We start from the raw sequence: 27,714 nt of genomic DNA on the forward strand, positions 1-27,714 counted from the left end.
GTCGGGAAGGGAGCGATCCCTGTGGAAAGCGGCGGGGGGGGGAGGAAAAGATGTGCTTAGTGGTGGGATCCCATTGGAGGTGATGGAAGTTACGGAGAATTATATGTTGGACCCGGAGGCTGGTGGGGTGGTTGGTGAGGACGAGGGGAACCCTATTCCTAGTGAGGTGGCGGGAGGATTGATTGATTGATTTATCTATCTATTTATTTATTTATTTATTATTTAAAAAGTTATTTTTTTTCTCTCTCTCCTTTTTTTCCCTCTGACTATACTCCTTGCCCATCCTCTGGGCTTCCCCCCTCCCACTCCCTTTCTCCCTGGGCCTCCTGTCCCATGATCCTCTGATATCCCTTTTGCCAATCAACTTTCCAGCTCTTGACTCCATCCCTCCCACTCCTGTCTTCTCCTAGCATTTTGGATCTCCCCCTCCCCCTCCCACTTTCAAATCTCTTACTATCTCTTCTTTCAGTTCGTCCTGACGAAGAGTTTCGGCCTGAAATGTCGACTGTACCTCTTCCTATGCTGCCAATTTTTGTGTGTGTTGCTTGAAATTCCAGCATCTGCAGATTTCCTCATGTTTGCATACTCTTTAATGCAGGGCTGACTCAAAGACACAAATAAACAATGGAAGCTATTAGGAAATTGCAATCTGTTACCTAGTTTTTAGAAACGTAACTTAATGGGAAAGTGTATACAATGAAATAATATGGAAATCACATCAATGACTTGTTTTAGTTACCTAAATACTCAGTTGGTTTGTTGGTCTCATGGTAAAATTCTTCCACTCACAGCACCAAAACATTCTGGTGGCTTCGGTAAATTCCCCTGGTGTCGCTAGCTGGTGAGAAAATCGGAAAGGAGCGGATTGTTAAAGGACATGGGGTGACTAGGTTACAGAGTGCCAGAACAAAATCAATGGGTTGAATCACCTCCTTCTTGATTATAGGAAAATACAAGAAAATACAGTATTCCTTCGGCCTTGGCATAAACAAAGAAGTTCAACACATAATTCGAGAAAATGCCATCAGAGTCAGCTCATTAGGCCATAGCTTTAAGTTAGAATGACTGGCAGGCAAATTGGAGAACATTTTATCATGCGAAGTATAATGGGATCACAATGCTTGAAAGATTAGTAAAAAGCAGGAACCCTCATCACATTTAAAGTGCACCCAGCTCAGTACATAATGAGCCATATTGTACAAAACTATGAACTGGGAGCTGGACAGTGGGATTCATCTGAGTCATTGTTTTTCAATGGACATGGGCTGAACTTACATCAACATACGCAAAATGCTGGAGGTGCTCAGCAGGCCAGGCAGCATCTATGGAAAAGAGTACAGTCGATAATTCGGGCCGAGACCAATATTATTATGTCGATTGTACTCTTTTCCATAAATACTGCCTGGCCTGTGGAGTTCCTCCAGCATTTTGTGTGTGTCTGCAGATTTTCTCTTGTTTGTGACTGAACTTACACTACATTACACTTACACTTTGCTGCATGAACCAGGGGAATTTATAACTGATCAAATCCAGCATTACTTTTATACTGTCAACACATGCATAATCCATTATTTTCATCTTTTGCTCTTTTTGTTTTTTTTGCTTTAAGTCAATGAAAAATTTCCCTGTGCTGTTGCTATTTATATGTATGTGGTCAGTTTCTGTAGTGATTATGTTCACGCTGGAAAATATAGTGCAGAGCAAACATTCAAATTTTTTTAAGTATCATTAGACATTCTTCCACATCGGATCCTCATGATAGGAATTACTTCATTTTGAGAATATCAATCTAAAAAAACAAAATTCTCTGGCAGTTAAATATGAAAAGTCAAGCTTTAAATTAATTTGAAATAATTGTAATCTTGTCATTTGTCTTTGTTCGTGCATTCTGGAGGCTTTGATTTGTTGCAGTTTCACAGCCTCTGTGCATTTTTTGAAACCTCACACAAATAATGTCAGATAGTATATGTTGACAGGTCATTTGATTGCCATAGGCATCACAGCCAAACTTGATCCTGACTTTTCCATGTGGATTTGAAGCAGTTACTCGATAATGAAGAGCGGAGGCCCAAATCATTAAGTAGTTTGTCCATTGTGCATCTGTCAATATTGTCCTCTGTATTAACAGCTAGTTAAGCTATCAATACTTTGACATATTAACTTAATGAAAAGGAAGTAATATATAAACATTAGGATGATCAATAATATGACATTACTAGATTAATCTATAATAGCCTGTTGGTTGATCAGTTGAATAAGCTAATCTCAGCAATCACATACCCCCGTCATAAAGAATAAATAGGCTTCCATTTGACAAATAAAGTTGTGGTAGTATTTAGTGTCTCATTAAATATGATTTCAAATTGTTGGAATCACTTTGGTTTGATTAATATTTAAACAAATAACTCAAAGTTTTCTTTTACAGGATATGAATGACTATGCCCCTGTATTTAGTAAGCCTGTCTATAAAGGACTGGTCGCACCAGATGCACTTAAGGGAAGCCTTATCACTGTCGTGTCAGCTGAAGATATGGACCCTCCTGTAAGTTCCACATTCAAAAAAATAATGTTTTCGCAATTACATAAAACATTATGAAAGTTACAGTATTTTATTCTAGTAACGCCTGTAAGAAGTCTATTATTGTCTTCCTGTGTGAGTTGAAGTTGCTACGTAACTGTGTTTGATCATGAGTTAAGTATTTATTGAATTGAAATGTCTAATATCTTGGTAATGCTCTTCTACCATCAGAGCAACTTATCATTTATTTGGAAATAAGGAAACATTTAGATATTACTGTTTTTTTTTAACACAAGGGCCTATGTAAATCCTCAATAGACATCCAATGATTGCAATATTGCTTCCAAAATTGCTGGCAAGAGATCAGAACAATTTGAATAGTCAGGATTCTGTCTGTAGGCAACTGGCATCCTGCCATTGCGTTCCATGCTCTAATTGCTCACAGTATGTGGGGTGGATGAATCAGATGGCCCTATCACAGAAAAAAGATATTCTCCAGCAAGGATTAAGTTGGCAGTTGAAGAGGGTAACACTTTGGTGGACTTAGCAATAAGGAATATGGGAAAATCTTGTTCTCATCCCGCAGCCTAATCCCGAGCTGTTTTCTTTATTGCTGAGTTGCATCATTTAAATGACCCATTTAAGAATCACCGACTGATTGGTGTTTTACTTTGACAATGTGTATGGCACTTAGTATATATCACATCTAACTGGAATAAAATGGCATTTGGCTCCCAATCAAGTTATATGACACTAATTTGAACAGGCAATTACACTCTGGCTTAAACCAAGGGTTGTTCTAAAATGGCCATGGCAGACCTCAAGTGAGAAATTGTTGGTAAGATAAAGTCGGTTCCTGCTGAAAATTGGGTTTGTAATGGTGTAACTAAAATTATTTTAAAATTCGTTCTGTGTTCTTTTCTGATTCAACTCAGGGCATTCACATATGCATTTTCAAACGAAGTGAGACACTGCACACATGTTGAAGGCCATAAGAAATCATGTTATTAGAACTAGCATAAATACAGTATTGAAAGAAAAACAAAGGATTACTGAAGTAATAAAGAAAACAATATAATACTTATCCACTTATTAAGCCGATCTCTGCAGTGTCGGAGAAAACCCACAGATCCAACAACCTTTCACGTAGCCTTTTTTCTTTATCCACATGTCCCTTTCATGATATATTCTAATTCTTTATGTACTTGTCCTTATCTTCTCCATCTCCTAGCACTAACACTGGTCATTACCTAACCTAAGACAAAACTCTCCCCTTTGTACAAAGTGTCTCTTTTGAACCCTTTAAGATTCCTTCAAATCTACAACAGAATTATCTTCTCAGAGCTCTTCCATCCCTTAGCTGAACCCCTCTATCTCTTACAACCTTCAACCCAGGCACACAATTTAGGATTACAAAGACACTATGTCTGTAAGGATGAAAACATTCTTCATTATCTAATCTCAGGGATGTGTGCTCGTACACGTCTCCGGACTATCACCATGTTCCAAGCTGGCACCATTTTGTCTTCGAACTTTCATTTTATTTTTGCACATACCAAGGATGAATCACATTAACTCTTTCCTTACAAATGGAAACAAAGTTGAGGTTGATGCCTGGGACAGAGTTTCCTCTACAGTGTATGCTAAATGTGACTGAAGTATTTATCATAAATTTTCTGTTTTATCAATGAGGAAAACCTATCAAGCCTCCAAACTAAATAAATGGATTCCTCCCATCTAAGGATAATGTTCTATACATAGCTAACAATGGAACACCCTTTCCATCCCATTACGTTTCCGAGACAGGATTTTTTACAGGGTGGAAAGTGCCTGGAACATGCTATCAGGAGTGGATATAGCCATTCTCAAATCATAAAAAGCCAGTATATGATTTAACAAAGGACCAAGGTTAAACCAGATGGTACACCCAGTTCTTAAATGAACGTAGCGTGTGTTGCTCCCTTGTTTAAGAAGGGTGAAACCCGGAAATTACAGGCTGGTAAGCCTTATAAGATTCTTAGGGAGAATCTTATAAGTAGAGTGTGTTCGAAATAGTCATCACGGCTTTGTGTGGGAGTGATTCAGTCTCACAAATTTGATTTGAATTTTTTGAGGAAGAACTGAAGATTCATGAGGGTAGGACAGTGGATGTTCAATACATGGAATTTAGTAAAGCATTTACAAAGTTCCTCATAGTAGTACTGAAGGATGCAGACAATTAAGTCACATGGGATCCATGGTGAGTTGGTACATTGGATATACATTTGGCTTGGTCATACTGTAGATGCAGGGGGTAGTAGAGAGTCCTTAACCAGTGGTGTCCTACAAGGATCATTGCTATGACATCTGTTATTTGTAATATATATTAATAATTTTATTGAAAATATAGATGGTCTGATTAGTAAGTTTGCAGATGGCATGAAAATTGGACGTATTGTCAAAAATGAAGAATGTTGTCAAATAAGGCAGCAGATTATGAATCTAAAGGGAAAATGAGTGGAGAAATGACAGATGTAGTGTTTTTTTTCTGTAAAAATATGTAGTGGTGCATTTTGGAATGTCAGCTTCAAAAGTCATAGAGTCATAGTATCATGGAGCAAAACAGCACAGGTAATGGTCCTTCAACGCAACCAGTCCACGCCAACCATGACTGGTCATAATTTCCTACATTTGGCCTATATCTCTCTCAGTCTCTATGTTCTTATCCAAGTATTTCTTTAATGACACTATTGTACCTGTCTCAACCAGTTCTTCTGGCAGTTCATTCTATATACTCACCACCCCCATGTGAAAAGTCACCCATTTAGCCCCTTTTAATTCTTTCCCCTCTCTCTGTAGACCTATCACCCCTAGTTTTGGACTTCTGTGCTCTGGGGTGTTACGTATCCCGTAACTGGGTTGTCAAACCAGCAGAAACGGAACACTCGTTGGAGTCTGTGATTACTAGGATCTAATAAAGTTTTATTAACAAAAGTAATTAATATAGTACACTAACTGCAAGGATATAAATGTAACAGGTTAGCAATGATAATATACACATATACACAGAAATAGGGTAATAGGAATCAACCAAGCTCTATCGCAGTCTAGGGGTAAAATGATCAGTCTTAAGGTGAAGCAGAGTTCAGTTCAGTCTAGTGTAGTTCGAAGTAATCGCTGTTGTTGTACCGTTGGAGAGAGAGAGAGAGAGAGAGAGTGAGAGATACAGTTGGTTTCAGGCAAACCTTTCGATGCCTTCTGATCCCGCTGTGGTCACTGACTGTGACCCCTCCGTTCCGGATGCGACCGTTCTTCCGTGGTGAACCCGGCACCCAGGCAAGGGCGGACACACAACAGGTCCCCACCGGTAGTACCTTTACACCCTGTGAACCTCTGGCCGATTTCCGCAAATCGGTCCTCCAACTCCTACCAACTTGGGGGGCACAATGCTCTTTCCAGGGTCTCGTGGCGTGTGTCTTGTGCCTTAGCAAACCCGCTATTTTTATCCCCCTGATGGGGTATCACCTGTCCATCAAACTTCACACATCCTATTGTCTCAGCAGAATTATTAATGAACAGTTCAGGTTCAAAGCAAACTGTCTGTGGCAGACGCCAACATCTGAATTATGTGACTCTCTCTCATTATCTCTCTCTTCTCTCTTATTAGCATTTTGAATGGCTCTCCGTTGTCTCTCGTTATCTCTCTCATTAACATCATCCGTTCTCCAGCTCTGCTTGGCTTCACACATGACAGGGGGAAGTGACTTACCATTCACCTTGTCTATATTTCTCACAATATTAAATATTTCTATGAGGTCATCCCTCATACTCCTGTGATCCAAGGAATAAGGCCGTAAGACAAAGGAGCAGAATTAGGCCATTTGGCCCATTGAGTATAAGAGATACATCTAAGATTGAATAAAAACCTAGCCTAACCTTACCTCTCCCTTTAACACAAGCCCTCTAGTCCTGGTAACATTCTCGTAAACCTTTTTGCACTCTTTCCAGTTTAACTGATTCTCTCATATAACAGGGTTACCAAAACTGTATACAGACATCCGAGTGCAGCCTCACCAACCACTTATGTAAATGTCCCAGTTCCTATACTCCATGCCTTGATTGATGTTTCCTATATGCCTTCTTCCCCATGTTTTCTATTTAAGACTTTACCTTCAATGAACTATACACTTGTATCCCTGTGAATTTCTGTTCCTTAACAGTCCCTAGTGCTTTACTATTCAGTGTATAAATCCTATGCTGATTTGACTTTCCAAAATACATCACTTCACTCTGATAGTGAAATCTACTTTCCATTTTTTGGCCCACTTTAGTAATTGATCTCCTGTAATCTATGCTAATCTTGTTCACTATCAACAACACCTCCTAATTTTGGGTCATCTGCAAAATTTACTTCACAAGCCTTGTGCATTTGCATCCAATTCATTTACTATATATAAATAACAAATAATAAAGATCCCAACCCTGACCCTTTGGTGCACCACTAGTCACCAGCTTCCATTCTGAGATGCAATCTTCAACCAGTGCGCTCTACTTCCCACAACCAGACCAATTTGAATTCACCTACAGAAGCAAGATCCCCCTAGATTCCACGGGACCTTACCTCTTCAAAACACTCTAAAAGGTACTTCAAGGATGACTGCCTAAGCATTCTTCCAAATGAGACTCCGCCTGTGAAAATGCTGGTAGATTCTGTCCCTCAGAATGCCCTCCAGTAACTTCCCCACTACTCATATCAGGCTAACAGGCCTGTAGTTCCCTGCCTTGTCTTTGCTACGCTTTTTAAATAACAGAACACCCATAGCCACCTAACATTTTCAGGAACGTCACCAGTGGCTAATGATAAAGCAAATGTCACCACAGGAGTCTCTATAATTTCCTTTCTGGCCTCCTAGAAAGTCCGAGAATACACTCGGTCAGGCCCTGTAGATTCATCCATCCTAATGCACTGTAAGCATGGAAATACCTCCTCTCTGGTAATGTGAATGTCCACTAAAACATCTCCATGTTTCTCTTATCCCTTGAGCAAACATGATATTCTGTTCAGTGAACACTGAGAAGAAATATTCATTAAAATTTTCCTTATCTCCTGTGGTTCAAGATGGCCCCACTCTCTCCCTACTCTCTCCCCAGCCACCCTTTTACTCTTAATATACTGTAGCTATAGAGTGGAAAATTCACAGTAAATAGCAGGACCTTTTGGATCATTGATGCACAGATAGATTTGTGGTACAATCCTGGAAGTGACTACAGAAGTAGATGAGATGATATAGAAGATGTACAGCATGATTGCCTTTGTCAGCACATTGAGTATAAAAGTTGGAAAGCCATATTGCAGTTGTATAATACATTGGTTTGACTATGCTTGGAGTATTGTGTGCAATTCTGGTTACCATAGGAAGAATGTGGAGGGTTTAGTGAGTTTGCAGAAGATTTTTCCTGAATTGGAGTGTAGACAACAGACAATAGGCAACAGGTGCAGGAGTAGGCCATTCGGCGCTTTGAGCCAGCACCGCCATTAACTGTGATCGTGGCTGATCATCCACAATCAGTACCCCGTTCCTGCCTTCTGATGAACAAGAACACCTAGATCTCGTTGTTCTTCCCCTTTTCCTAACTTGACACCATTCAGGTAGTAATCTGCCTTCCTGTTCTTGCCACCAAAGTAGATAACCTCACATTTATCCACATTAAACTGCATCTACCATGCATTTGCCCACTCACCCAACCTGTCCAAGTCACCCTGCGTTCTCATAACATTCTCCTCACATTTCACACTGCCAGCCATCTTTGTGTCATCTGCAAATTTGCTAATGTTACTTTTAGTCTTTTCATCTAAATCATTAATGTATGTTGTAAATAGTTGCGGTCCCAGCACCGAGCCTTGCGGTACCCCACTAGTCACTGCCTGCCATTCTGAAAGGGACCCGTTAATCCCTACTCTTTGTTTTCTGTCTGCCAACAAATTTTCTATCCATGTCAGTACCCTACTCCCAAATTTGGCCACCAATCTCCTATGTGGGACCTTATCAAAGGCTTTCTGAAAGTCCAGGTACATTACATCCACTGGCTCTCCCTTGTCCATTTTCATAGTTACATCCTCAAAAAATTCTGGAAGATTCATCAAGCGTGATTTCCCCTTCGTAAATCCATGCTGATTCGGATCAATCCTGTTACTGTTATCCAAATGTGCCGCAATTTTATCTTTTATAATTGACTGCAGCATCTTCCCTACCACTAATGTTCAGGCTAACTGGTGTATAATTCCCTGTTTTCTCTCTCCCTCCTTTCTTAAGAAGTGGGATAACATTAGCTACCCTCCAATCGACAGGAACTGATCCTGAATCTATAGAACATTGGAAAATGATTACCAATGCGTCTACGATTTCTAGAGCCACCTCTTTAAGTACCCTGGGTTGGACAAATTTGTATTGCTTTTTTATGGAGCATCAGAGGCTAAAGAGTGAGCTGATAAACATATATGTATGAAAGGGTTAGATAGGGTATATGGTTAAGTCTTTTCTCCAGATTACAGAAACACAAGTACTGGAGGGCATAGACTTAAGGTGAGAGGGGTGAGAGGGGTAAAGTTTAAAGGATATTTGTGAGGCAAGTGGAGAATGTAAGGTGTCAGGGGAGGTAGTAGAAGGATATACATAGCAATGTTCAAAATACATTTGGACAGTGACATGAACAGACAGAGATAAGAAGGATAGAGACCCCATGTGCAGGCAAATAGGATTAAGTAGATTAGCTTCATGGTTGGTAGTAACGTTGTGGGTTAAATGGCCTGTTCCTGAGCTGTGGTGTTCTATATTCATTTTTACTGCAGGACCCACTGTTGAGATTTAGTAGGTAGAATAATTCAAGTGATTATGACATTCTGTTGTCTGCTTCTTACAATTTTCAGATTGTCAGATTGATTTGATTCCATCTGACAAGACTTTTTTTCACATGTTATTCACTAAAATACAACTAATCTCATCTTCATAAAGAAATAAGACAATTTTTACAAGGCTTTTATTAGGTTAGTCTTTCATGTTCATAGCCTGGCTGACTACGTAGAACAAATATGGTGAAAGAAAATAATGATAAATTCAGAGCACAGAATTAGCCATGAATAAAATAGGATCTTTTTAAATTAATCAGATCTTTGGACAGAGTAAATATTTGTTAAGAGGATCAGATACTTATGAAAGTCATTTCTTTGTTGTATATCACAGAACTTTAAAATATAACATTCGGGTGGTCTCACTTTGTGAAAAAGATTTCCACTTAATCTAATGGGCATCAGAGTGGCACGTGACCATATGACCATAAGACATAGGACCAGAATTAAGCTATTTGGCCCATCTAGTTTGCTCCACCATTTGAACATGGCTGATTTATTTTCCCTCTCAACCTCATTCATCTGCCTTCTCCCCTTAACTTCTGAAGTCCTTTCTAATCAAGAGCCCATATTAAGCTCTGCTTTAAATATACCCAATGCTTTGGTTTCCACAGATATCTGTGGAGATGAAGTCCACAAGTTCACCAATTGTGAAAGAAATTACTCCTCATTTCTGTTCTAAAGGAAAGTCCTTGTATTCTGCAGATGAGGATGTGCCCTCTGGTCCTTGATTCTCCAACTATAAAAAAAATCCTCTCCACATCCACTCTTTACAGGCGTTGCAATATCCAGTCAGTTTCAATGAGATTCCCCCTTATCCTTCTAAACTCCAGAGCCATCAGACACTCATTATACATGAACCCTTTCATCCTTAGGATAATTTTCATAAACCACTTCTGGACACTGTCCAAGCACACCCTTCCTTAAATATGGGGCATAAAACCACTCAAAGTACTCCAAAAGTGGTTTCACCAATATTTTATAAATCCTCAGCATTATATCATTGCTTTTTTGTTCTAGTTTTCTTGAAATGAATGCTTACAGTGCGTTTGCCTTCCTTACTACCTACTCAACCTGCAAGTTAACTTTTCGGGAATCATGCAAATATAATGCTTTGGCTATGCTGTAGGTACTTCATTTTAGCAGTTCTTTAAGAGCAATCTGTTCTGTTTTAGCATGTTTGGGTTGGAGATAAAGAAAATGGGCTACGTTGTTCAACTTAGGAATGTTATGTCAGCCAATCAGGATGCTGGAATTGGGAGAAGGCTCTAGAGAACGCTGGGTGGAGAGGTTTTTGTGATGGACACTGGTGTGGGTCAAGGTCTTTATGATGGGAACTGGGAGAAGACAGGAGGGAAGGCGGCTGAGGATGCCATCCTTGTGCGCAAGATGCTTTGTGCAGATGAATCGCTTCAAGGAAGAAGGACCAATACTCCCATGGGGCAGCCCATTTTTTTGGGATGGGTTTCGAGTGACATTCGGTTGATGGTGTATGCTTTCACGCAGACTGTGAGTCCAATGCGTGAGTTAGAGACAACTTCAAGATGAAATCCAATTTATGTGGACATTTGGGCTGGGTTAACTGTAATGGGCTCTTCTTATTTTTTTCTTTTCTTTTTCCCATTAATTGTTTGATAAAGCTGAAATTTGTAAATGTACTTGCTTTATAGTTGTATGTGGTGTACAATCTGCTATTTCTTGTTGAAGGCTAATTGCATGGGGGCAGTATACACATAGTATTCGCACAAATCGGAGTTTGGGTGGTCAAGACATCCCAACGTCCTAGTTTTGGTGAGTCTCAAGTCATACCGACCCTAGAGGTACAGAGTTTGAGGAAGGTGGTTTTCTCACTGCTGAGTTCAGTGGCTGTTAGCAAGAGGCTAACGAGTGGCATCTCTCAAGACACCCAGCAAAAGGGGGTTTCACAAAGAACTTACATATCTCTTTGTCCCTCCAATTCCTGAATCCTCTCCCCATTTAGAAAATAGTCCCTGCCTTCATTCCTTCTACCAAAAATATTATTATATACAGTTACAAGAAAAAGTTTGTGAACACTTTGCAATTACACGGTTTTCTACATTAGTTACTCATAAGACATGGTCTGATCTTCATCTAAGTCATAATAATAGGCAAACGCAATCTACCTAAACTACTAACACACAAACAATTGTACTTCTTCTTGTCAATACTGAGCACACCATTTAAGTAATCATAGTCTACTTTCAAAAAAGCATGTGAACCTCTAGGGTAATGCCTTCTACAAAAGCTATTTGGAGTCAGGTGTTACAATCAATGAGTTGAGATTGAAGAGGTGTGGGTTGTAGAGGTGCTCTGCCCTTTAAAAAGAGACATACAAAGTCAGGTTACTGACAGAGCCTGTGCTTTTCAAGAAAGATCTTTTTATGTGCACCATGCCTTGATCAAAGCAACTTTCAGAGGACCTTGGAAGGAGTATAGTAGAGATGCATGAAGCTGGAAAAGGCTACAAAAGCATTTCTAAAGACCTGAGAGTTCAGCAGTCCACAGTAAGAGAAACTGTCCAAATGGAGGAAATTCAGTATTGTTGCTACTCTCCCTAGGACTGGGTGTCCTGCACAGATCACACCAGAAGCACAATATGCAATGATAAAGGAGCTGAAAAAGAACCCAAGGGTAACAGCAAAGGACCTGCAGAAATCTCTAGAACTTGCTAAAGTCTCTGTTCATGTGCCCACTATAAGAAAAGCACTGAACATGAATGGTGTTCATGGAAGGACACCATGGAAGAAATTGCTGCTCTCCAAAAAAACATTGCTGCACACCTCAGGTTTACAAAGACCACCTGGATGTTCCACAATGCTTCTGAGACGATGTTCTGTGGACAGATGAGACAAAAGTTGAACTTTTTGGCAGAAATGCACACTGCTATGTTTAGAGGAAAATGGGCACTGCACACCAATATGAAAACTTGACAACTGTGAGGCATGGTGGAAGGAGCATCATAGTTTGGGGCTGCTTTGTGACCTCAGGGCCCTGACAGCTTGCAATCATTGAGGGAACAATGAATTGAAAATTGTATCAAAACATTTCACAGGAGAATGTCAGGGTAGTGTTCTGTCACCAGAAGCTTAATAGAAGCTAGATGATGCAGCAAGACAATGATCCAAACCACAAGAGTAAATCAACAACAGAATGGTTTAAAAAGAAGAAAATTCGTGTTTTGAAATGGCTGAGTCAGAGTCCAGATCTTAACCCAATTGAGATGCTGTGGCATGACCTGAAGAGGGCTGTTCATGCAAGGTATCTCAGAAATATTGATGAACAGGAAGAATTTTGTATGGAGGAATGGTCGAAAAATCCTCCAAGCTGATGTACAGGACTGATCAATAGTTATCGGAAATGTTTGGTTAAAGTTATTGCTGTACAAGGGGGCCACACGAGTTACTGAAAGCAAAGACTCACATATTTTTGCCAACAAATACATATAATATTGGATAATTTTTCTCAATTAATAAATGAACAAGTATAATGCTTTTTGTGTTATTTATTTAAGTGGGGTTTCCTTATCTAGTTTTAGGACTTATATGAGGATCTGATCACATTTTAGGTCATATTTATGCAGAAATAGAGAAAATTCTAAAACTTTCACAAACTTTCTAACATCATTGTATTCCCTATGCTGCATTCCATTTGCCATTTCTTGCCTATACTCCCAACATATCCAAGTCCTTCTGCTGACTCCCTCCTGCCTCAACACTGTTCGCCCTCCCATCTATCTTTGTATCATCCATAAACTTGGCTACAAACCCATCAATTCCATCATCCAGATCACTAACATGTCAACATTGACCACTGTGGAATATCACCAGTCACCAACAGCCAACCAGAAAAGGCCCCCTTTTATTTCTACTCTTTACCTTCAGCCTATCAGCCCATCTTTTATCTATAGAGCAGCTGTTATACAGCCCCCGTGACTGACTTCAGTCCTGACTTCTAGTATTGTCTGTGTGGAGTTTACAGGCTTTCCCTTTGACCATGTAGGTTTCCTCCAGGTGCTCTGGTTTCTTCAAACATCCCCAAACCTGTGAGCTACTAGGCTAACTGTCCACTGTAAATTTCACCTAGTTTGCTAGTGAATGGTAGAATTTGGGGTGACTATACCTCTTCCCACCCTATCACTGTAACATTGCTATTCCCTTCTCTCAATTCCTCTGCCTTCACCACATCTGTTCTCAGGATAAGGCTTTCCATTCCAGAGCATCTGAGATGTCCTGTTTTTACAAAGAACAGAGTTTTCCTTCCACCACCATTAATGCTGCCCTCACCCACATCTCCTTCATTTCCCGCACATCCGCCCACTCCACATCCTCCCACCGCTATAACAGGGATAGGGATTCACTTGCCCTTACTTAACACCCCATGAGTCTCTGTATCCAGCACATCATTCTTCATAAGTTCTGCTATCTTTAACAGGATCCTACCATCAAGCACATTTTTCCTCCCCCACCCCACCCTTTCCACTTTCTGTAGGGATTGCTCTCTATGTGATTTCCTTTTCCATTCATCCCTACCCACTGATCTCCCACCTGACACGTAACCCTGAAGGTGTGACAAATGCTACACCTGCCTCTACACTCCTCCCTCACCACCATTCAGATTCTGATTCAGATTTATTGATCAAATGTACATTGAAACATACAGTGAAATGCATTGTTTGCATTAACGACCAACACACCCAGTGATGTGTTAGGGCAACCAGCAAGTGTCACCACACATTCCGGCGGCAAAGTAGCATGCCTACAATGGCATAGCACGCTCACTAACAATCCTTCCAGGTGAGGTGATACTTAACCTGCATCTGTTATAGTCACCTATTGTATCCAGTGCTTCCGGTGCACCTTCCTCTACATCTGTGAGATCCGAGGCTGCTTGGGGTCTGCATTGTCAAGTACCTTCACTCGGTCCACCGCAAAAAGGATGTCCTGCTGGCTAGCCATTCAATTAGACTTCCCATTCCCATTCTGACATCTGCCTGCCCATGTTCCCTCTACTGCCATTATGAGGCCACACTCAGGTTGGAGGAGCAAACCCTCATATTCCATCTGTGTAGCCTCCAACCTGATAGCATGAACATTGATTTCGCCATCTTCCAATAATTTCTCCACCCTCCCTCCGTCTTTCTTTTTCCATGCCTTTTTCTGGCTGTCGTTCTGTTCTCACCTGCTCATTACCTCCCTTGGATCCCCATCTTCCCTCTTTTCTATGGTCCACTGTCCTCTCCTATTAGATTGCCTCTTCTTAGATAGATAGATAGATATACTTTATTAATCCCGAGGGAAATTTGGTTTAGTTACAGCCGCACCAACCAAGAATAGAGTGTAAATATAGCAATACAAAAAAAACCCAACAATCAAACACCAAAATGCAAACTATGCCAGATGGAAAATAAGTCCAGGACCAGTCTATTGGCTCGGGGTGTCTGACCCTCCACGGGAGGAGCTGCACCTTCGATGGCCACAGGCAGGAATGCCTCCCGTGCCGCCAAGTGTTGTGTCACGGTGGAATGTGCCCGAAGTCCAACAGTAAAAAGTTCAATATCCGGTCTGCAAACACGTTCCTTCTTCATCATCCCTCTACCATCTATCACCCCCAACTTGTCGATTTCATTCTCCTCCCCCCACCCACCTATCTTCCCCCTCACCTGGTCTCACCTGTCACTTGCCAGTTTGTACTCCTTCCCCTCCTCCCATTTTCTTATTCTGGCTTCTGCTCACTTCCTTTCCAGTCCTGATGAAGGGTCTCAGGGCAACACATTGAATGTTTATTCCCCTCCATAGGTGCTGCTTGACTTGCTGAGTTCCTCCAGCATTCTGCGCATATTGCCTAAGATTTCCAGCTTCTGCAGAATCTCTTATGTTTAGAATTTGGGGTTAGTTTGAAGGAAGTGTGTAACGAAATAAAATATGACCTTTGTTGAATTAGTATAGATGGGTATGTTAGTTGGTGCAGAAAGGCTGTATGACCCTTTGTCACTCTGACTTCTGCTCTGATCATTGTCTTTTAATTTCTCCTTTCTCAAGTATTTATTTGCCTTCTTTTTGAAGCTCCTGTGTGTTCTTGAATCTGATCTGATTTTGCAAGAGCATCTAGAATGTTGGCAATTCTTCTTATTAGTATAAAAATTTCATATGTTCTTATTTCGTAGATCTCATCATAACCTTAAATTCCTACACAATAATCACTGACTTGCTTTGCTTTTTCTTTAATCTGTACAAAATCCCTTTCATATTAAACAAGCTTCAACATATGTCCTGCTGGCTTTGCAGAGAAGCGAGCATCTGTTGGTCATTAGGTCAAATCTTTTTGGAAAAGTCAAGAGAAGTTCACATTGTTGTAAATAGATGAACTAGCCGGGAAGCTCAGGTAATTAAGAGGAACAACATGAATTTAAGAACTTGCCTGTCACATTATACTTATTTGCCTTTTGCCTCGCAGAAATTATGTCTCACCTTTAGCTCCTGTAGGCATTTGCTGGATTTGCACATTAATTGTCCATTAAATTCACTGCAGAAAGTTGGGTCTTATAATTAACAGTCTAGGTTAATGTGATAATTATTAATGCAACACCAAATAAGCCCTCTGGCTGAGAAGGGAAATGATTTGAACCATTGAGATGTGCAATCAGTAATTCTTGTTGGAGATTTTAAACCTTTCAAATTATAATATTTTAACGATTTACTACTTTTTGTATATTGTAAACCAATCTTTCCTATCTTAATTTCCCTCATTTATGTCCAATTTGCCTTTCTTTTCTTATTTTTACAAATCTTTATTAAACATTAAATTTTATTGGCTTAGCTCTCAGGAGTTCAGTTTTTCATCCATTATTTCAGGGATTTCCCAGGTGACTATTAAAAGTTCATAGGTGTATTGTATAGGGAAATGTCTAGCTAATGAAGCACACCATGAGATCACTCCTGCAAGATTTAACACTGCTTCAATTCCTAGACCTTCCATTGGCTTTTGGCCTAAGGAAGAGACCTTGGTTTGAAACTTTGGCTAATTGACCTGCACTAGTGAAGATGCTGCCAAACCGCATGAGCTTTTTCTAAAACAAGAGAAAATCTACAGATGCTGAAAATCCAAGCAACACACACACAAAATGCTGGTCCTGATGAATGGTCTTGGCCCGAAATGTTGACCGTACTCTTTTCTATAGATGCTGCCTAGCCTGCTGAGTTCCTCCAGCATTTTGTGTGTGTTGCTTAAGCTTTTTCTGCTATTTTGCTTTTGCTTCAAAATTCCCAAATTCAACATTATTTGATTTTGATTATTCTAAACTTTCTATGTGATATTAACAAGAGTTTAGTATCAATTTTCTACTTTTAATTATTTATGGAAATTTTGGGCTTTTTGGGCACATCTTCTCCAGTGTTGTCCTCTTAAGTTGCTAGCAGCTCCATTTTAGGTTAATGGCAAGATGAATGACTGAACAGCAGCTTGCAATTTCCCAGGCAGTGCCCTTTGTAATTGTCACTCACGTGAAGGAATCAGCTGTGAAATGGGAAATATGTTAATTTGTTGATTAAGGAGATCAGAAATACAGAATCATGTACATGAGCTAAGATGGAAGTTTTCACTTAAAGTAATACATTTGAAATATTCTATACATTAATAATGCTGCTTTACTGAATGATTCAAGATGAATAATCTCATAATGCAACTCAGTTAGTTAGTTTTAGGAGGACTTACCCAAGCCATGGTAAGTAGTTAGCCAGAATGTATTCTCCTTTCAGTGATGGCTCTTCATGAAACTGTTAGCTAAGTGTCTATCACATTTTAGTTTGTTTCTGATCTCTCCTGTGTATTGAAGCAAAGGTGTTGGACAAGCTTATCGGATCTTCTGTACTGCTGCTGGTCTAGCCAGAGTTCAACAGCGGTCTACATACACTATGAGCAGAGAGGCCAGATGCATTTTGCATCCAGCTCCTCAGTTTTTCTGCATGGCTTGACAGAGAAGCCTCATCACTCCCATCAGAGAGGAGGTACAGGAGCCTGAAGACACACACTCAACGTTTTAGGAATAACTAGTTCCCCTCTACTAATATATTTCTGAATGATCCAAGAACTCATGAACACTACCTCACTATTCTTCTTTTTCACTCTTTATTTATTGTATTTTTTGATTGTAACTTGCAGCATTTTTTTTATATTGTGCTCTGTAACGCTGCCACAAACAACAAATTTCATGACATATGTCAGTGTTGATGTCCTGATTCTGACTTTGAGGCACAAAACCACTTATTTGAATGGGGTCACAAATTTTTATAGGAAAGCAAGTGGGTTACTTATTTTTCATTAAAATAAACATACTTAGTACTTTATTTTAGCTACTGTGACTTTCAGGGGCCTTTAATTATATTTTAGTTTCTATATTATTTTAATATCATCTATTTGAACAGAGCAAATTAAGATGTCACGAATGAAAGTGAGTCAGTAGGATGCAAGTGTCAAAAATTGGAGAACTGATTCTGGTCAGGCCACCTGAGTATTGCATTCATTTCTGGCCACCCAGTTATAAGAAGGATGTGGGGGGTTTGGGAGGGCGCAAAGGAGGTAGACCAGGAAGTTCCTTGATTAAAGGGCATGTGTTTTATGAAGAGATTGGACAAACTAGGATTGTTTTCTCTAGAGTGACAGAGGCTGAGGAGAGAAACTTAGAGTAGAGAGCAGTAAGAGGTTCTGTAGATGCTGGAAATCTTGAGCAAAATGCTGGAGGAACTCAGCAAGTCAGGCAGCATTTGGGGCTGAAACCTTTCATCAGGATTAAAGAGATGGTATCTTTTTCCCAGAGTTGAAATGTCTCATGATGGAAGGCGTGAACTTAAGATGAGAGGGTTCATTTGAAAGGAGATGTGCAGGGCAGGTTTTTTTTACAGAGAGAGAAATGGGTGGTTAGAATGCACTGCAGGCGTGATGGTGGAGGCAGATAAGATAGAGGTGGTTAAGAAGCTCTTAGATAGGAGGGATATGGACCAACTGCAGACTGAAAGGGGTTAGTTTAATTAGTCATCAGTTTCATTATTTTGACACAATTTTGTGTGCCGAAATGTCTGTTCTATGTTCTTTGTTCATCGAATTTGGAGGTTGTTGAAGGAACTCCTCTCCTGGGTTTGGAGAGAAGGGACAAGAGGAGAATTGTGAAAATTTGAGTGGGTACTTTAATGGCAACACCCAGTCTTTGTGTAGATTCAGCTTCTATTATAATGGACGCCTTAACTTGATATGACATTGATCACACAACGGCTGGGTAAACATGTTAAAATGGTGCAGGCCACCACTTCGGTACAGAAAAGAAATTCAAGATTCAAGATAATCATTCTTCAGTACACTAATGTAAAGGAGAATGAAATGATTATTACTCCAGATCTGATACAACATAAAAACATAATAACCATAAAAGCACAATAAATATAAATATAAAAGAAATCTTATAAAACACAATGTACAGGTATCTGTTGACTATGGTCATGGATTAGCTCTTATACATAAACTGACTGTATGTACATAAAGTGACACTAGGTGCAGGAGTATCTGAACATAAGGTGACTGATAGGAGATGATAAAGTGACAAAGCTGACTCTTGGCAGAACTTTTCTAGATAGCAAGAGGAAAGATAAAAATCAGTGGAAAAGTGAATGTGACAGTGTAGGTATGAAGAATGGAGTGTAAGTGTTGCTCAGGGCCTGTGGAGAGGAGTGGCTGATGTGGATGCAGTGGTGGCGAGGGGTGTGGTGGAGTGTGTTGATGGACACTAAGCTCTGTTCAAATGTATGCTTTGTATGCTCTGTATGCTTTAAACTGGACTTAACTATGCTCTTAACAATGTGCATATTCTTCTCAGCTTACCTGTAAGTGGATCAGCCATTTCATGTGAACACCAACCTGTGTCAATAAAGGTATCAATGTATTCAACAGCTCACTGTCTAGAGAGATGATGCCTTTCCCCTGTCCTGTTTTGAGGACTGTTAAACCCAGTGAACTCACTTATGTATATCTGCCTCTAAATTCAGCTTCAGTATCAGACAGCATGGAAACAGTCTCTTCAGCTCGCCTAGTCTATGCCAACTATCAAACCCCTATTTACACTGATCCCATTTATTCTCCTCATTATAATCAACTCATCCCAGATTCTACCACTCACTACACGGCAGGAGCAGGACTGGAGATAAAAAAAGGTGAGGAGTAGATTTAAAAGGTGGGGGAAGGGGAGGAAGAAACATAAGGTGTTAGGTGAAACTGGGAAGGGGAGGGGTGAAGTAAAGAGCTGGGAGGTTGACTGGTGAAAGAGATATAGGGCTGGAGAAGGGGAAGTCTAATAGGGGAGGATGGAAAACATAGAAGAAAGAAAAGGGGGGAGGAGCACTAGAGAGAACGATGGACAGGCAAGGAGATAAGGTGAGAGAGGGAAAAGGGAACAAGCGGAACAAGTGCTACACCTGCCCCTACACCTCTCCCTCACTACCATTCAGGGCCCCAAACACTCCGTCCAGGTAAGGCAACACTTCACCTGTGAGTCTGTTGAGGTCAAATACTGTGTTCGGTGCTCCTGGTATGGCCTCCTGTACATCCGTGAGCCCCGACGTAGATTGGGGAACTGCTTTGCCGTACACCTATGCTCCATCCGCCAGAAGAAGCGGGATCTCCCAGTGGCCACCCATTTTAATTTCGCTTCCCATTCCCATTCCGATATGTCTTCCATGGCCTCCTCTACTGTCGCAATGAAGGCACACTCAGGTTGGAGGAACAATACCTTATATTCTGTCTGGGTAGCCTCCAACCTGATGGCATGAAAACTGATTTTTTTTAAACTTCCAGTAATGCCACCCACCCCTCTACTTCACTATTCCCCATCCCCTTTTCCCTCTCTCACCTTATCTCCTTGCCTGCCCATCGCCTCCCTCTGGTGCTCTTCCCCCCTTTCCTTTCTTCCATGACCTTCTATCCTCTCCTATTAGATTCCCCCTTCTTCAGCCCTGTATCTCTTTCACCAATCAACTTCCCACCTCTTTCCTTCACCCCTCCCTCTCCTGGTTTCACCTATCACATTGTGTTTCTCCCTCCCCTCTCCCCCCACTTTCAAATCTACCCCTCATCTTTCTTTCCCCCACATCTGCTGAAGGGTTTCGGCCGAAAATGTCGACTGTACTCTTTTCCATCGATGCCACCTGGCCTGATTCGTTCCTCCAGCATTTTGTGTGTGTTACGTGTGTATGCTTCAATGGACAACAAACTATACAAATACAAATATAAACAAATTGCAATAAATAACGAGCATGAAATAACAAGGTAAAGAGTCCTTAAAGTGAGGCACCCACAAAATGCTGGAGAAAGTTGAGGCCAGGCAGCATCTATGGAAAAGAGTACAATTGACATTTCGGGCTGAGACCCTTCAGCAGGACTGGAGACCGTTGGTTGTGGGGACACAGAAGTAGAATAAGTGTAGTTATCCCCTTTTGTTCAAGAGCCTGATGTTTGGGGGTTACTAACTGTTCTTGCGCCTGGTGGTGCAAGTCCTGAGGCACTTGTATCTTCTACCTGATGGCAGCAGTGAGAAAGAAGCATGGCCTGGGCTGGTGAGGATCTTTGATGATAGATGCCGCTTTCCTATGACAGTGTTTCATGTAGACGTGCTCAATATTTAGAAGGGTTGTAGTCATGATGTACAGGGCCAAATCCACTACCTTTTGTAGGATTTTCCGCGCGAAGGCATTGGTGCCATACCAGGCTGTAATGCAGCCAGTCAGCACACTTTCCACCACACATCTATAGAAGTTTGCCAAGGTTTTTGATGACATGCCAAATCTCTGCGACTCCTGAGGAAGTAGATTCAGTATGACCAAGGATCATCTTAAGAATAGTTTTAGGAAAATATTTACATCCTTTGAAATGCATTCGAAACGTTGTAAAGCCTTAGTTAAAATTCTTTCACTGTGAGAGAAATGAATGACGCTTTGTGGGCATGCTGGTGTAGTAGTTAATACTGCTGCCACATATTTTTGGAAAGCTGGGTTAGACCCGGACCTCAGGGGCTCTCTGTGACTAGATAAGTTTCTGCTGGGATTTCTGGTTTCCTCAAAAATTCCAAAGCTGTGGTTATTTGGCAACTGCTTATGTAAATGATCAGAGAATCGAAGGGGAGTGGACAGACATATGAAGGGAAATAAATTGCAGGATTATAGGAAAATCTGGAGAAAGGGAATAAGGCTGATGGGATTGCAGTGATGGGAGTTAATTGAGCCAGTGGGTTGAATAGCTTCTTTGTGTTTTGTAATAAGTTACGAGGTGACGCAGCTTCCTCATCCTTACTCACCCCAAAAGACAGGCAGGGTCTTATTTATAAGCCCCGTGTAACAGATTGGCATCTCTGTCTGCATAAAGCCCCTTCTCCATTCCACTAGGCTCTGCACCTAAGTTGTGTGCTCTATGGTGAAATGATGAGTCAAACCTTCTGAATCACTGCAATCCACTAAACTAAGACTACCACTGTGGACTGGATGTTAACAAATGTGATCTATATCATTGGATGTACAATTTTTCAAGGAAAAACTGTGAGATTTCTGACATGACATTTCCCTCCATGACAATTGTCATTGATAGGTTCATTGACAGGATGTCAAGCTGTTTGGCAACTTAGGTGAAAAGCATCCTGGACCAGGCTTGGCTGATGGCTTAGCAAATTGGCATTGTGCCTTTGACAGTCTGGGGAGTACTAGAAAGGTAGTCTCACACAGGAGAAAGTCTGATGCTGAGGGCATGCGGGAGAGAAGCATTCCTAATGCTCTTTGTAAAGGCATTTACCATTCACTTGAGCTGTCCTTTCCTTCTGTGACCTATTGCACACATTGAGGCCTAATAAAGCTCTCAGATAAAAGTTAAACATATAAAACAGATTAAATCTGGGACTGTTTGCTTTGTTAAGATATTTACATTCCCAATTATTCCCCTGGTAGAGAGTTGTCTCCCTGTTCCTTTTCCTGCCTCATTCAATGGGGATGTAAGTGTTGGAGGTGGAATGGATTGATTTTATCTTTTTATCTACTTCCTTCCTTAGATATTAAGTCAAGCTTTGCTACTTGGGGTTGTTAAAAAAAAATCAAATACACACAGGGATTCACTGGAGCATGTCAGCAAGTAATTTTCTGCCCTTGCCTCGGATTTACTCAGAAATTACAGAGCATATACTCAAAATGCTAATTGTTTGGAAAACACGGATTTGTTCTGACCTTGGTCTGTGAGAGAACCATGCTTGAGATTTTGTGGAGTAAATCCTATTTTAAATTTAATCTTTCTGAAGTATTCTCTTTAGATTTTATACTTAATTGTTCTTTTTCCCATCTAGTAGATAGTTATGATTCATAATAGTAGAAAATTGGGTAATCCAGTGGGCAGCTGGGTAGATCTTTTCAGAAAAGTTGATGTGACAGTTGCCCTAATTCTTTACAAGACAAAAATATTGCTGTGGATCTCACAGATCATAAATAAAACTAACTTGCTTCAGAGTTGGTTCTGATAGGTGTACTGTCTTCCATGACAAATTAACAGATAATCAAATATCCCACTATGCACCACCTTTGCCTCCTCAAGGTTGCGTGAATGGCTTTTAGACCAGGTAGCCTTAAACACCCACCAAGGAAATGGTGTCTTTTTATGGTACTAGCTGGTTGTATCAGCAGCTCAGTTGGCACTTATACTGGAATGATATTTTAAATCATAAATAGGAGAAGCAACCATGAGTGAAGTTGACTCTGTGTCAAATGACATACCCTATTTACATTATACTGGTAACCTGCAGATATCTATGAAGTTTGGCAGTCAGGACATTGTGTTTACAGACTCCAACCAGTATGGTTTACTGACAACATCTCCTCCACAATCACCATCAGCACAGGTGCAGCACAAAGCTGTTCGCTTAGCCTCGCTCAACTCACTTTAACCTAAGACTGTGTGGCTAAGTACAGCTCCAAAGTCATTTTTAATTTTGGTTACGGCATCACTATTGTCGGCCAAATCAAAGGTGGTGACAAATCGACATACAGGAGGGAAACTGAAAATCAAGTTGAATGGTGCCACAACAACAATTTCTCACTCAACATCAGCAAAACCAAAGAGCTAATTATCAACGAAGAAGAAAGAAGCTGGAGATTCATGAGCCAGTGCTTATTAGAGGATCAGAGGTGGACAGGGTCAGTAACTTTAAATTCCTTTGCATATTGGAGCATCAGTCCTAGAACCAGCATATAAGTGCCATCACAAAGGATGCATGCAACGCCTCTACTTTCTTAAGAAGTTTGCGTAGATTCAGTGTGCCACCTAAAACTTTGACAAACTTCTATAGATTTATAGTGCAGAGTATCCTAACCTGCATCACAGCCTGGTATGGAAACGCTGATGCCCAGGAACAGAAAAGTCTACGGAAAGTGCTGGATATAACCCAGTCCATCACATGCAAAGCCCTCCCCAACATTGAACACATTTACAAGGAGTGCTATCACAGGAAAGCAACATCAAGGATGCCTATTATCCAGGCTGTGCTCTCTTCTCACTGCTACCATTCAGTAGGAGGTACAGAACCTTGCTACCAGGTCAGGAATAGTCTTTACATTTCACAATTTGACATATTCTGCATTCAGAGATACTCTTCTGCACACCACTGTTGTGTTTATTAGAGTTACTGTCAATTTCTTCTCAGCTTGAACCAATCTGGCCATCCTTCTCTGATCTCTCTCATTAACAAGGCACTTTCACCCACAAAATTGCTGCTCACTGGATGTTTTTTTGTTTATCGTTCCATTCTCTGTAAACTTTAGAGACTGTTGTGTGTAAAAAATTCCAGGAGATCAGGTGTTTCTGAGATACTCAGACTACCCTGTCTGGCACCAGCAATCATTCCTTCATCAAAGTCACTTAGATCATATTTCTTCCCCATTCTGATGTTTGGCTTGAACAGCAACTGAACCTCTTGACCATGTCTGCATGCTTTTATGCATTGAGTTGCTGTCACATGACTGGCTAATTAGATGTTTGCATTAATGAGCAGGTGTACTGGTTTAAGTGTCCATTGAATGTGCATACATATATGCAGTTTGTCTTCTGTTGCGCAGTTTGTCTTCTGTTGCACAGTTTGTCAGAATTTATTTATGTATAGTTTTTCATAAATTCAATTATACTTATTCTTTTGTAAGTGCTTGCAAGAAAATGAATCTCAGGATAGTAGACGATGATGCATGCGTACTTTGATAATTAATTTACTTTGATTCTGACTTGACTCACAATTATATGATGAACCAGGACAGATCCCTTTGGAGAACGCAGGTAGGGGAGACATTATTTTTCCACAAATGTATTCTATTTATAAAAATTGCATATATGTACAGTTCAGGGCACTCATTGGTTGCCATTCAGTGTACTTAGTAAGTAGTTTTGCGACATATCAACAAGCTTTCCAAAAGCATTAAATCTGAGAGGCTTTTCTGCAGATTTCAACATGTAATGTGGAATGGCAGGAGGGCCCTATACTGTTGTCTTTCTCTGTCGGGCCTTTGCTGTCTCTGCACTATGTTTCTGGTATGATGGGAGAGCTCTACACTGAGGTCTTTTTCTGTTGATTATTTTCCATATCTGCACTATGCTTGTGGAATAGTAGAAGGGCTCCACACCGTGGCCTTTTCCCTGTCAGCACTATCCTTATGGAATGGTGGGAAGATCCTACACTGTGGCCTTTCCCTGTTGGCCCTTTTCCCGGTCTGCACTACATTTGAGCATCTCGCAGCAGTTTCAGTTGCACCTCCTTGCACTGGGCTATCACCAAGTTTCGGGCAGATTAAAGTACCCCCTTTGATGAACTAATGATTATCCAGTAGTGATAGATATTTATCTCAATATTAATTCCTGGGAACAGCCTAACAGCACCAAGTCCTGTGTTACATAGCTGAACCTCGGCAAAGACCATCTGCATCACCTTCCAGACCTTCTTGACAAACCTACAGGAGGTGGATCACCATCTCGTCTACACAACAACCAGCCTGACGGAAGAGTGCTGTAGGACCATGACTCAAACCGTGCATGAGACCCTTCTCACCACCAACAATGTGAGGACTCAGTCCTTCTTTTCATCGTTGTGGTGATGAGACAGTTTGCCAAATGACTTTGATGGTCTGCGCTGGGTACCATATGACAAGATCCATCATCTTCTTTGCCTGACATGTGCACTTACTCTCTATAGGGTGCAGGTGGTGCAACACAATCAAACTGAATAGAACAATTCAGGCCATCATTACCTGGCAACATCATGGCTGGGTAGAGCCTCAGCATCCGGTGAATTGGTGTTTGTTAATCGAGCCGCTATGCAGTTTGATGCAGCTGCACACTAAGATAGCCATCAAGGATGAGAGCCACATTTGCTACATTTCCCACTGCCCCTTCTTAGACCATAGAACAGTACAGCACAAATACAGACGCTTTGGCCCACTACGTCTGTGCCGAGCACAATGGCAAATTGAACTAAATCTCTTCTGCCTGCACATGTACAACATAGAGTATAGCAAGGAGCAGACCCTTCAGCCCATGATGTTTCTGGAGCTTTGGACATTGCATCCCCCTACAAGTGATTGTCAGATGAAGTGGAAGGCAGATCAAGTGAAGGCTACAATGCAGGGGTGGCGAATGACCAGGCAACCACCATGAACAACAACGTCACAGACACCTTCTAACTGAATGCTAGGTTCTAGTGGAGCATGACCACCATTTAAACAACCCCAGTCTCTGTTTCATTTTACCTAACACTCCGCTTAGCTCTTGATGACCAAATCACGTTCCCGGCACTTTTTTTCATGTCTGTACTTATTTTTAATTTTTAATTTTTTTTTGCTCGGCATAACAAAACTTTCAATTTCCAGATACACTTACATTTACATTTCTTTCCCTCACAGATATCGGGTATCAGAACACTTCCATCAAAATATAGACATCACCACAACATCCTATACAAAAGCCCTTATTAGTATAGCAGACAGAATACTGCAGAAAAGGTTGCCATGTTTTATGAAAACTACTTGTTTTTGAGTGTATCATACATGTCAAAAAGTCCAAAGGAATGTATTCCATGATTAATTTACGCCAACCAAAAAGTCCAGGGGCTTATTGGATATCCAACAAAGTAAAATGCTCTTCCTCGCACAAAAAGCCAGGATGTTAAAAAGTTTTTTCTGATGTGCATTAATAATATGACTGCTGGATATGCCTAAGAGAAAAGACACTGGGTCCAGTTCAAGCTCCATCTTCAGAATCTTTTCCATTTCACCCAAAATATCACTCCAGTATGCCTGAAGTTTGGGACAAGTCCAAAAACAGTGGGTGAAAGTTCCAGTATTTACTTTACATTTGGAACATATTGGAGAAACCCCCGTCTTAAATTTCGAGAGACGATCTGGAGTCAGATGGGCTCTGTGCAGAATTTTGAGTTGCAATGCTTTAGTTCTATTACAAACTGAAATCTTCTTTGCAATATCACAGATGTCTTCCCATGTTTCAGCTGTAATTTCTACTCCCAGCTCTTCCTCCCAGACCCTTCCCAGCTGCTCAGCCTCTCCACAAGAATATTCCCTCAGGATGCTGTAAAAAGTACTAATGGAGACTTCACCCTTAGAACGAAACACTCTCTTTTCTGTGTCAGAACTATAGACATCAGTTAACAATGATTTTTTTTCTGTATATAATCTTTTATCTGAAAGAACCGAGAAAGATCCTTGTTGGGTATGTTAAATTTCTGTACTATTTGACTAAAAGACATCATCGTTCATTCATCAAACAAATCTCCTAGATGGAAAATACCCTTAGAAATCCAAAGTTTAAATCCAGAATCCATTATGCCAGGCTGAAAATCTGGACTGCCGGTTATTGGAGTGAAGGGTGATATTTTCGCTGCGTTGCCCTCAATTTGTTGCACCACCCTCCAAGCCCTGACTGTATTAATTGTTATTGGATTGCGACGATATTCCTTAACTATTGAGGAAAAGCAAATTAATAAGAGGGCATTTTGCTTGTGAAGCTTCAATATCCAGCCAAATTGAGGAGGGGTCCCTGCAAGCCCACTCAACCACATAAGATAAAAAGGAACTTAATTGATATTTTTTGATGTCTGGAGAATCCAGACCCCCTAGACTGCTGGGAAGCTGTAACTTAGACATTTGGACATACAGGGTCTTTTTTTGTTCCAGATGAAAGAAACAAACCAGCCATTTATTTATTTAAGTATTTGTTGGGTAAAAAT

At 40.7% G+C, this 27,714-nt stretch overlaps 1 protein-coding gene across 1 annotated transcript in view; it reads left to right on the forward strand.

Annotated features, from left to right (window-relative positions):
• pcdh15b (protocadherin-related 15b) overlaps positions 1–27,714 on the forward strand; it is a 785,155-nt gene that overhangs the window by 558,151 nt on the left and 199,290 nt on the right. Inside the window, exon 20 of the mRNA XM_063072091.1 lies at positions 2,426–2,542. Coding sequence (XP_062928161.1) covers positions 2,426–2,542 — 117 coding nt within the window. The remainder of the gene's footprint in view (positions 1–2,425; positions 2,543–27,714) is intronic.

This window comes from Mobula hypostoma, chromosome 19, assembly GCF_963921235.1.
Source record: "Mobula hypostoma chromosome 19, sMobHyp1.1, whole genome shotgun sequence".
Lineage (NCBI taxonomy): Eukaryota > Metazoa > Chordata > Chondrichthyes > Myliobatiformes > Myliobatidae > Mobula > Mobula hypostoma.